The 13,175-nt window shown below is 35.6% G+C and overlaps 1 protein-coding gene across 1 annotated transcript in view; it reads right to left on the bottom strand.

The window, feature by feature from the left end:
• The window catches only part of snx25 (sorting nexin 25), an 80,606-nt gene that overhangs the window by 46,497 nt on the left and 20,934 nt on the right, over nucleotides 1-13,175 (bottom strand). The window contains exons 4-5 of the mRNA XM_016240082.1: nucleotides 11,743-11,915; nucleotides 835-1,021 (exon numbers count right to left, since the gene is read on the bottom strand). Coding sequence (XP_016095568.1) covers nucleotides 835-1,021; nucleotides 11,743-11,915 — 360 coding nt within the window. The remainder of the gene's footprint in view (nucleotides 1-834; nucleotides 1,022-11,742; nucleotides 11,916-13,175) is intronic.

Genomic DNA, 13,175 nt, shown 5'->3' with positions numbered 1-13,175 from the left:
GTGTGGGTTTCCTAATCAAGTCCAATCAGTATAATCAAATACAGCTGGACTCAAATGAAGGTGTAGAACTATCTCAAGGATGATCAGAAGAAATGGACAGCACCTGAGTTAAATATATGAGTGTCACAGCAAAGGGTCTGAATACTTAGGACCATGTGATATTTCAGTTTTTCTTTTTTAATAAATCTGCAAAAATGTCAACAATTCTGTGTTTTTCTGTCAATATGGGGTGCTGTGTGTACATTAATGAGGAAAAAAAATAACTTAAATGATTTTAGCAAATGGCTGCAATATAACAGAGTGAAAAATTTAAGGGGGTCTGAATACTTTCCGTACCCACTGTATATATAAAAGCTTTTCAAAATGGCAAGAAAATATGCAACAAAATTACCAAAACGTTAAAATGAAAAAAAAATATATATATATATAAGACTCAAATATTAATAAAAACTATAATAGTATCTCAATGATACTAAAATGCATTCATCTAATTACCACTATTTTTGATCAAATACATTTTAAAAAAAGTATTAAATCCTAAAATACAGAAGAAAAAATAAATAAATAAATGAAAAACACTTTTTGTAGGGCACTATTGTTACAATTTTAATAAATGAAAGTTTTTGTGAATTCAAATGAACAGACATCCTTTTTGATTATTAAAATTTAATGAAACCATTAAAATGGAAAACATGGATTTTGGGGGGGAAAAACTGATTTCAATGGGTCCTAAAAATCCCTAAGCCTACATATTAGCAATAACAGAACGCACCACTAAATGAATGCAGAATGATGGTAGATATGGCACTGATGGGCCGCTGCGTGTTTTCGTACCTGAGCTGTTTGAGGAACTGTATGTCAGAGCTGCTGCTGATGAGTTTGATGAACTCCTCGTAGGACGGCGCGTACGTGTACGCTTTCTTATGATGCTCATTCACCTGCTCTCGGTGCTCTAACTGAGCTAGCAGCATGCGGTTAATGTAGTCCGGATCACTCAACACGTCCACCAACGGCTTTAGCACTACAAAGAGAGAGAGATAGAGAGAACAAGTTAATAGCTTTGTGCCAAACCCAGTGAGCTGACAACCTCAACATGCACAATTATATTGCCTTCCACGCTTTGTAAACGACAAGCTACTCATAACTGAACTACAGTCAAGCAACCCTTTTAAAAAGGCAATTACTGTAGCTACACATGAAGTTACTCAGAAAAAGCAGCTGCATAAGCTTTCTAAATATATATCTATCCAAATATATTATTAATGTTTACCATCAAAGCATTTTACAAAAGCAAAATAAATAATTTGGGGTGATAGCATTATATGAACATACATATTCAGACAACAACTAAAAAATAAATAATTTGAATATAATTCATTACAATATACATAACACAGTGCATCTAAATATATCACTTAAAAAAAGAAATTATAATATTAAATGAAAAAATATTTAAATTAATTTCAAAACAAAATAGAAAAAGATTCAAAATGAAGGAAATTTAAAAAAAAAATGAAAATGCAGTCATCTGCACATATGCTCAAATGAACTGATGAATCATTCAAATCAGATCATTTTACATAACACAGTGCATCTAAATATATCACTTAAAAAAAGAAATTATAATATTAAATGAAAAAATATTTAAATTAATTTCAAAACAAAATAGAAAAAGATTCAAAATGAAGGAAATTTAAAAAAAAAAATGAAAATGCAGTCATCTGCACATATGCTCAAATGAACTGATGAATCATTCAAATCAGATCATTTGCACTGTACTATGATGAACAAATGATTAATTAATAATCATCCTTCCCAAATCTATATACGAGAGCATGCATTTGATTATGTAAAATCAGTGAAAAACAAACATCTTGATTTGTTTGACAAAAGCAAAAGATCTCAATTAGGGTGACAGCATTGCATGAACATACATATTTAGACTAAATTCAACAAACAAGCAAACATAAAAAATGTCACTGCAATTTATATAACCAAGAAAAAAAAACAGAGTGCATCTAAATATTTCACTTAAAAAAAATAATTAAAAAAAAAACAATTTAAAATATTAAATTAAATATTTAAAAAAAATATTTAAATGGAAATCTCAAACAATAAAAAAAAGGAAATGAAGGAAACAATCACTCTAATTCATGAAAATGGAGCCATCCGCAAAGACACTCATTCAAATCATTTGAATCAATTCATTTGCCCTTAACTGTACAAACAAATCGATTCGGAGTCAAATTCTATTATGCATTTCACTTGAGGAGTGCTATTGAGATCAGATATGGAGATTCTGCCAATGCTGAACTTCAAATGACTCTTTTATCGAAGTTTCCTTTAAATTGAAATGCCTTAGAGAGTAGCTGCTTATGTACACTGCAAAAAGGCAGCTCATTACACTGTAAATAATGTTTTTACAAGAAAATACTATTTCAGTCTTTCTACTTTAAAATGTGATGTTTAATTCAGTGTGTTTCTTTGCAATTGTTTGTAACATTTACTAGCAAAGTAAATCCTACACCAAATAATTTTCAGTTGGTTTTGGAACAGAGCTAATTATTCTCAAAACCTCGTCACACTTTAGTCAGTCTCTCCTCCGTCACTCATTATGATGAGATCTCTACACCTCCTCAGGAGCTTGGTGACGTAGCGCTGATGAGGAACGCAGAGACGCAGCAGACGGAGCACGAGGCAGTGCCTCATTACTGCCAGACAGAGCCGGCGGATGACTTCTCGCCCTTTTTAAAAAAAAATGGTTTGACTGGCAACCTGCCAGTCTGAGACAACAGATGCAAACGCTTCCTCCAGTATAATCCCAGAACAGAGGAAAACGGGTTAGAAGTTAATCTGGCAGCTGCATCCTGAAGCTATAGGACATCTTTAATCTTTTAAAATGCAGTTATTTAGTTAATTCTCTAGTATATTCTCTCTGGTATACATTTTATCAGTTCATTCATTCCATGGGAATCAAAGCCATTACCTACTGCCATGCTCTATTATAGGAAGTTGGAATGTTGAATGAAAAGCAGCATTGAGTCATGGAAAGTTGCACAGATCTGGGAAAACCATAAGCTTCCAAAATTTGCTGACAATTTACTCACCCTCAGGTTACCCAAGATGTAGATGAGTTTGTTACTTCATGGGAACAGATTTGGAGAAATTTAGCATTATATCAGTTGCTCACAAATGGATCCTCTGCAGTGAATGGGTGCCGTCAGAATGAGAGTCCAAACTAGGGTTGTGCCGATAGACGATAGTATTGTCCTCGTCATCACATCGTCTGCTGATATAAAGTATTTCATTGCACTTTAACAAGTGATCTGAATGGCCTATATATATGTGCAATATTTGAACCGAGGCTTAACTAACTGAGTTTAATGCCACAGTTATGTTAGAATGCATCTCATTCTTGTCTCTGTGGCGGTGCGTCGGGCTCGTGGTCCGGAGCGCTGTATGACCGATATCCGTTTAATTTAACTTTACTCCAAATATATGAACTTGCCTGTTTTAAATACTTTATTTATTGTGTTCGTCTATGTCCAATATTTAGTGTTAAACTGTCGGTCTGTTGATGTTGCTAAAAAGAACATTATTTTGTGTATTTGGTGTAATGAAATGTGTTTATGCGGTTTAAGGTTCAAAAACACATTACATACTGTATATACAAATGGATCCTCTGCAGTGAATGGGTGCCGTCAGAATGAGAGTCCAAACTAGGGTTGTGCCGATAGACGATAGTATTGTCCTCGTCATCACATCGTCTGCTGATATAAAGTATTTCATTGCACTTTAACAAGTGATCTGAATGGCCTATATATGTGCAATATTTGAACCGAGGCTTAACTAACTGAGTTTAATGCCACAGTTATGTTAGAATGCATCTCATTCTTGTCTCTGTGGCGGTGCGTCGGGCTCGTGGTCCGGAGCGCTGTATGACCGATATCCATTTAATTTAACTTTACTCCAAATATATGAACTTGCCTGTTTTAAATACTTTATTTATTGTGTTCGTCTATGTCCAATATTTAGTGTTAAACTGTTGGTCTGTTGATGTTGCTAAAAAGAACATTATTTTGTGTATTTGGTGTAATGAAATGTGTTTATGCGGTTTAAGGTTCAAAAACACATTACATACTGTATATTATTGTTTCTTCTCTATGCCCCGCCTTTCTGAAACGCGTTGATTTTTACAAAGCTCATCGTTCAGAAAAGCGAGGTGTGCTCTGATTGGCCAGCTATCCAGTGCGTTGTGATTGGCTGAACACCTCAATAAGGAGCTTAAAATATCATCTTGTTGTGATGTTGGGTGCCAGAATCGACGAAATACAGTTAAACGCGATAAAATGAGCAGACTCTACAGAAACGATCGTCAAAAATGCTCACGTTTGCAGCGCACACTTATCAGAAAAGGTTCAATAAAGTATTGTCTTTTGTTGTTATGGGCACGTCTACAGGTGGTTGACTCTTAACTTTTATAAATAATATCGCTTTGGATTTGAGACTTTAGTCTTTGCAACTTTACAGATCTTCTTTATGCACCAAGAGCTTGTAACACTCCAAAGAGAAAGGAAAAATTGAAATCGCATCATATGACCCCATTAAAATAAATCCACTTTTGATTTTCAGCGATTAATGATTTTGCAAACCGACTGATAACTTCCGCGTGTTGTATCCAAATATATACGAACTAGCTGTTTTAAATATTTTTATAAATAATATGTTAGTTTATCAGTATGTTTGAAAGTATATTATTTAGATTAGGGGTGCTTCCATAGGCTCTCTCTCTCTCTCTCACGTGCGCGGTTTAAAACTCCAAATAAACACCACTACTAATCCACATGACTTCAGTCCATCAATTCTGTTAACTTATGACGCAAAACGTTGCGCGTTTGTATGATACAAATCCATCAAGGCGTTTAATTTTAAACTGTTGCTTTCAGCCAGTGAAAAAGTTCATCCTCTGTTGTCCTCCCACATCAAAATGCACCGACATATTTGTTTAGAAATGTTTTAGACTGTTTTCACTTGCAAACGGTTCTTGATCTGTGCTTATTTCTCTCCTGATTCAGATGAAACAACTTTTTCACTGGAGAAAGCAATATTGTGGATAGAGGACTCGTAATTTAGCCAAAAGCAACAGTTTGAAGTTAAAAACGTCTTGGTGGATTTGTTTCCAACAAACACACATATTTTCACTTCACAAATTAACAGAATTGATGAACTGGAGTCGTGTGGATTACTTGTGGATTATTGTGATGTTTTTATCAGCTGTTTGGACTCTCATTCTCACGGCACCCATTCACTGCAGAGCATCCATTGGTGAGCAAGTGATGTAATGCTACATTTCTCCAAATCTGTTGCCATGAAGAAACAAACTCATCTGCATCTTGGATGGCCTGAGGGTGAGTACATTTTCAGCAAATAAAAATGTTTGGGTGAACTATTCCAAATTTTTGGTAAAGGAAATTACTTAATCATTATGTGTAAGTGATGGGAGATTTCTGAGCACCCAAAATTCTTTAATATTGAGCAGTAATCCATCATTTCTCAGTATCACACTGACTGATCTAGGGGTGTAACGGAACATGTATTCGTCCTGAACCGTCATGGTACGGATGTCACGGTTCGGTTCATGCAGTCAGATGACGAATACAGTCAGTCATAGGCGATCAATCTAGAAGGGGGCGCTTGCAGTAATGCAACGCTAACCGTCACCACAGGAAAGAGCAGAAGAGACGATCTACGCACCAACCCAAAACAAGACCGGCGAGTTCAGACGCCACGCAAGAGCTCGAAGACCCGCCTGCTTGTTTTAAATCAGCAGTGTGGGAAAGTTTGGGGTTTTAGAGATCCACTGGTCGACCGGCTGTAAATCAGAACCGGTTTTTTGTTTTATTTTTGCCCAATCTCTATTCCGGAATTGCACACAAATTGCATTGCCATAATTTCCCAAAATGTAATGTGTCTAATTTTTATGAAGTCTGTAAAGAGGAGAAAGTACTGTACCAGGTAGAGCAAGCTCACTGTTTGCGATGTTTGAAATACAGGAAGACAAATATGTGAGGATTTATATGAATTAGGGCTGCGTAAAAAATATTGATATCTCGATATTAATCGATTCTCATTTTTACAGAACGATATCGATTCTTAAATCCCAAGAATCGATTATTCTAGCCTGTTTTCAGCTAATGGACGGAACATTGAAGGGTACTTCCCATACAATATATCGCAATAAGCATTGTGCTTTGGTACTTTAAATATGAAACAATGAAATCAAATTATGTCCATTGTATTAGGTAGTATTCAAACAATAAATGCCATTTTGGAGCTGTTTAATCTGGAATGACAGATCGCTGTAGCACCTCAGTACAACAGATGCAGCAGTGCGAGGCGCACGTGAACTGATCATCTCCTCCACATTAATACCAGTTTCAGCACAAAATAAACATGACTAAACATCCGAAGGTAAGTTAAAAGAAAAAATACAACTTTACAATCCATATCCTGTCTCATGTAATCGCTCAATCTGTGTTTCAGTCGTGCAAAAATGTCAATATAATGGCTTGTAAACAATATGTCACGTAACGTCACATTTACCTCAGAAAAACATATTCGGTGACCATAAACTCATTAGTCAGATAGAAAAATAAACTGTAGAGAGAGGCATTTTGCTAAATATATGCACCATATAACATATTCATTATAAATTTGACTGTTCTTCAATGTTTAATTTGTTTGAATAAATCCATCGGGTTTTTATGACAGCTACCATTATGTTTAGATTTTAAAAAAATGAATTGAAGTAGAAATGTTATTATGTAACTTTATTATTTTAAAAACTTCATTAAGTGTAATTTTAACAAATCAGTCAATTTTAACTCATCATACGCAGGGCAGGAGGATTGAGAAGGCTCAGCCTCAGCTTCTTCGCTCTCATCATCCATTTCCTGCTCTTCCTGGGCTGAACCCAGCAGAGCACTGGCCCCTGGATCAGATGATGTTAAAGAGAGAAAATCATCCTCCAGTGGCTGTCTCTCGCCCCCCGCCGATGAGCGCGAGAAGGAAAGCCCCTCTCTAAACTCATCGGCCAGGTCCACCTGAGATCGCCACGAGCTCATTCTCCTCCGTGCCTCAGCAGCGGAGGGTCCTGAACCGCGGGAAGCAGATGGCTGCCCCTCTTTACTTGAAAAGAGAGACAAACGAGAACGGAGTTTTTTCATTGGAAAAAACTCGCAATGCACGCAGATTGCCCCCTCGAGGACATCGCGTGCGTGCTCCTCGCCCAAACAAACAACACATAAATCGTGTGTGTCATCTGGTGTCAACTAGCGCTGACACGGATGCACACACCTTCTAAATGCTCTACTAGTGCTCGCCATAATAAATAGATAGCTCTTACTTTTTCCTTGAAAATGCACGCTTCAAACAGAACAGTCAATGAAGACGAAGAAGAGAATGATGTGTAGCTCCCGGCGCCGATTTATACTGGAGTCGCACCGGTAGTGACGTCATGGCTGTCGCCGGCCAACGAGTTGGTGTTTTTTCAATGTATGCTTCAGACACGGGTCACGACGAGGCGTTCCCCATAGCGACCCCTAGAGGACGCAGTGTCTCGTTCCCTACTCAGGGAACCATGGTTACATAAGTAACCTGAGACGTTTTTATGACAGCTACCATTATGTTTAGATTTTTAAAAAATGAATTGAAGTAGAAATGTTATTATGTAACTTTATTATTTTAAAAACTTCATTAAGTGTAATTTTAACAAATCAGTCAATTTTAACTAGGGTTGGGTATTGAAAACTGGTTCCATTTTAGAACCGGTTCCAAATTTCCAAGAAAAGGGTATTTGATAAGACGCGTGCATTTAGATTCTGCTTAACGATTCCTGCGTTCGCATTTTAATGTGATTAAAAACTATTTAAGTACAGGAACGGAAAGACGTTGTGCCCTGTTTACGTGCAGCGCACACGAAGCGCAAGCGCGAGCACAGAGAACAGAGGTCGCGGTACGGGTTCCCGGTTTGTGTCCGTTCTCGAACCGTTCCGTGTATTTCCATTGTAGAAAAGGTTGTTCCGAGCCGAAACTGACTTCTTTCATATTTGTCAACCAATATGCAGAAAACTACGTCAGTATATCATCATAAACACAGCTGTTTTTGTCTTACATGAACGTAAACAGATGAGAAAGAAAACACACATGTACAGTACTTTTAGATCTGCGTGTGTTCGGTGTTAGAGAGACAGCAGCAGCCTAATAAACGCGCTGCCTGTCATTAATGTTAATCAAAGAACAAAAGAAAATCATTCACCGATCTTGACTGAATACATTTAATAATTTTAATTGATTAATCTATATTTTACTTATGAAAAGAAAACTATGCAGTGTTTTTAAACTTTTAATTACAGTTTCTGTACCTGAAATTTTGACTGTTTACTTGTCTATAACACTTTAATATTTGGAATTTATATTAATCTAGTTGTTTTTGCTGTGGTATTTTTTTTTAAAGCATAGGCAAAATTCCTCTTGCAGTGTTCTGTAGGCTGCTGATTTTTGCTCGTGTTATTCAGCTGCAACAGAATGCTTTGTAAAAAGACGGGTTCCCGGTTTGTGTCCGTTCTCGAACCGTTCCGTGTATTTCCATTGTAGAAAAGGTTGTTCCGAGCCGAAACTGACTTCTTTCATATTTGTCGACCAATATGCAGAAAACTACGTCAGTATATCATCATAAACACAGCTGTTTTTGTCTTACATGAACGTAAACAGATGAGAAAGAAAACACACATGTACAGTACTTTTAGATCTGCGTGTGTTCGGTGTTAAAGAGACAGCAGCCTAATAAGCGCGCTGCCTGTCATTAATGTTAATCAAAGAACAAAAGAAAATCATTCACCGATCTTGACTGAATACATTTAATAATTTTAATTGATTAATCTATATTTTACTTATGAAAAGAAAACTATGCAGTGTTTTTAAACTTTTAATTACAGTTTCTGTACCTGAAATTTTGACTGTTTACTTGTCTATAACACTTTAATATTTGGAATTTATATTAATCTAGTTGTTTTTGCTGTGGTATTTTTTTTTAAAGCATAGGCAAAATTCCTCTTGCAGTGTTCTGTAGGCTGCTGATTTTTGCTCGTGTTATTCAGCTGCAACAGAATGCTTTGTAAAAAGACAGAATAAATGTTTGACATCTAAATGTTTGACTTAATTTTTTTTATATTGGATTTTTTATCTTATTGGAATCGAAACTAGGAATCGATAAGCAGAATCGGAATCGATAAAATTCAAACGATACCTAACCCTAATTTTGACCTTCAATATTACAGTAATGTAGTACCAACCGAATCTCATGTATATTTTACAGCATTGGTTGAGAGATTTTTTTTTCCTTGAGAAAATTTGGTATGTACTGTACCTGATATATATCCAAAATAATCGATATTGAATCGAACCGAATCAAATTGGTAATCGAATCGAATCGCAAGCTTGTGAATGAGAATCGAATCGAATCATGAAATTTGTGTCAAAATCCAGCCCTAATATGAATGTATCTCTGAGAGGAACTGACCGTCTCCAGAAATGCTTCGATGGCATTTTCTTTTCCTCTTACCTCCATATAATCCTGTAATCCTGTACATACAATTGTCGATTTGTATATTTTTATTCCTTAGTTACTTGTTCTATTTTTCTATTTTTTATTATCTGTGTTTTTGTTCTGTCACTGTCATTCTGTTACACTGTGGAGCTTCTGTCATGAAAACAAATTCCTCGTATGTGTAAACATACCTGGCAATAAAAACTCATTCTGATTCTGATTCTGATATAATGCCCAAGGAAACACTATCACTGCTGTTCCATAAGCGCCACCTGCTGTCATTTTCATTCAGTACGTCTGCCGTTTTATTTTGTGCAGGTGTCTTATGTAGTATAATTTCACAAATCAAAAGTTCTGTTTTTGCTTTAAATCTTGAAATTATACAATCTAATTCAAATCAAAAACAACTGCTCATGCTACATGTAGCATTACTGTCCGTTTAAAAAAAAACATTTCCTGTTGTACCAAACTTGTATCGAACCGTGACCACAAACCCGAGGTACGTACTGAACCGTGACTTCTGTGAACCGTTACACCCCAAGACTGATCTACCTGCAGTCATCACATCCTCAATCTCTCTCCAGCAGCCTGTCTTTCAGTCGCCTACAATAGATGTAATTAGTCATTTCATGGCAAATCAAAGACAATTACAATCACACATCTGGTGGTCATCGAAAATATCCTGAAATCAATTTCATGATTTGTAAAAAAAAAAAACCCCTGCAGTAGATGTTTCATGAGTTCTTACACAAGAGCAGCATTGTAAGAACACAGATGAGCATTGAACAGTCAATCAACTCCGTCCAATCCAAGAGATGTCAGTTTAGACACTGAAGCTCGAGCCAAAAACAAGATTCTCCCAAAATCTCATTCTCAAGTTATGAAACTGTCAGTGAATGAAAGCTTTGTGCTGTGAGAGGGGGATTTATCAGCGTGTAGAACATGAGCACCAAATCTCTGCATCTCATTTTGATTCATGAAAGCAAATTATTTCTACTTATCGAAGTCTTGTACTGCTTTCAGCCGTATTGAAGAAAGTTCTTCTTCATTAAACCACATCAGAGGAAAGTTATGACAAACAAAAGCTAATTTGTGTGTGAAAAATATTCCCAACAGCAGAGTTTTCTAGCAATTCAAAATAATTTATGTTGTTTAATACCGGTAATAAGATTAAATTATCATTTCTTCTGTCACCTATTATAGAGTGAGCATAACATCACGATATATTACAACGTATATTCAATGTATTCCTGTGAAGGCAAATGTGAATTTACATCAGAAACTTATTATCAATGTTGAAAACAGTTGTGCTGCTTAACATTTTTGTGAAAACTGTAATACTAATATTAATAATTAAAAAATCTATAAGTACTTTTAAGAGAAATAAATAGAAATATTTTGTAATATTTGAAATGTCTTTACTGTCACTTTTGTTCAATTTAATGCATTTCATGTGTGAATAAATGCATTTATTTATTTACAAACATATATAAGTGTGTGTGTGTGTGTGTGTGTGTGTATAGACAGACAGAGAGACAGACAGACAGATAGATAGAAAATAATATCACACAGTGTGCACCAGGTTCAGTGAGAGTCACCTTTAGTAGCGATGACCTCCACCAGTAAGAGGCGCAGACTGCGTGAACGAGCGTCCCGCGCAGGCAGCAGACGCAGCATGAGCAGACGGGCGCAGCAGCGCAGGAAACGCAGCTCCTCATCGGGACTGCGCAGACACGGATGCAACGGAAACGGCCGTGGTACTTCCTCCAGCCTGGAGAGACAGAGACAGAGAGACTATTGGATTCTATAGTATTCAAACCATCATGCCAATGAAACAATCTGAAAATTGAAATTGTAAGAGACAGAAATAAATATCTTGTTTTCTTTTATTTTAATCCAATTATATTAGTTTTAAGAGAAATAAATAGAAATATTTTGTAATATTTGAAATGTCTTTACTGTCACTTTTGTTCAATTTAATGCATTTAATGTGTGAATAAATGCATTTATTTATTTACAAACATATATAAGTGTGTGTGTGTGTGTGTGTGTGTGTATAGACAGACAGAGAGACAGACAGACAGATAGATAGAAAATAATATCACACAGTGTGCACCAGGTTCAGTGAGAGTCACCTTTAGTAGCGACGACCTCCACCAGTAAGAGGCGCAGACTGCGTGAACGAGCGTCCCGTGCGGGTAGCAGACGCAGCATGAGCAGACGGGCGCAGCAGCGCAGGAAACGCAGCTCCTCATCGGGACTGCGCAGACACGGATGCAACGGAAACGGCCGTGGTACTTCCTCCAGCCTGGAGAGACAGAGACAGAGAGACTATTGGATTCTATAGTATTCAAACCATCATGCCAATGAAACAATCTGAAAATTGAAATTGTAAGAGACAGAAATAAATATCTTGTTTTCTTTTATTTTAATCCAATTATATTATAAGAACACTATTTTTTCCCCCTTTTTCTCACTTGGCAATATGTAACCATACTTTGAAATAGACAATAAAATTGCAAGACATAAAATTGCAAGAAATTAACAGAATGAATAGAATAATAATAGAAATTGATATCTTGTTTTATTTTTAAACTCTAACTATAATATAATTTAACAATAGTACATTATATTACATTACATTATACTATATTATATTATATGATATTATATTCCTTCTTCCTTGGCAATATGCAAAGCAATCATGACAATAAAGCATTTTGAAAAAGTAAAATTGCAAGAGATATTAATCAAATAAAAACAAATTAATATCTTGTCGTTTTATTTTTTTAATGCAATTATATTTTTCTCCTTTCTTTCTTGACAATATGCAAATCATGCCAATAAAGCACTTTGAAAAATTTAAACCGATATATTATTAGAAGAATAAATATATAAAAAATAGTTTTTAATTATAATATAATATATAATATAATATAATATATAATAAATTATACTATTTTCCTTGGCAATACACAAAGCAATCGTGCCAATAAAGCACTCTGAAAATCAAAACTGTTATTTATAAAGTTATTTATTTATACTATTTCTTACTTAAGCATTCACACCAACAAAGCATTTAAAATTAAGACCATAAAATATGAAGGGGGAAATATTGACACGGAACAGGTGGAGGAAGACAGATGAGAGGCAGAAAAAGAGGGGCAACAGAAGATGCCTGTCCACTCAGCTAATGGGCTGTGCAGATCGATCACTGAGATACACACACACACACAATGATGAAGACACGGTGAGCAGAGAATTCAGTCACACAGAAATATGGAGACAGATCAGCCTCAAAAATAACACATTTGCAAAACAAAATTCATAAATGCACAGCACAATTTACATTTACAAAATCCGATTCGTAAATTCAAAACACAATTCATAAATACACAAGTAAAAGCATAAATATTTCTCCAAATGCTCACACAAATGCATCTTACCTAAATACATTTAAAATGTTTACACAAATATGTATATATCAAGTTCTTGAATTAATTTCCATCACACATTTATGAATGATGTTACATGTATTTATGGATCGTTGAATCTGCATTTGCAAATC

This window comes from Sinocyclocheilus grahami, unplaced genomic scaffold, assembly GCF_001515645.1.
Source record: "Sinocyclocheilus grahami isolate Dianchi unplaced genomic scaffold, SAMN03320097.WGS_v1.1 scaffold580.1, whole genome shotgun sequence".
NCBI lineage: Eukaryota > Metazoa > Chordata > Actinopteri > Cypriniformes > Cyprinidae > Sinocyclocheilus > Sinocyclocheilus grahami.
The sequence above is the reverse complement of the archived record's forward strand: the minus strand, read 5'-3'. Positions and strand labels throughout refer to the sequence as shown.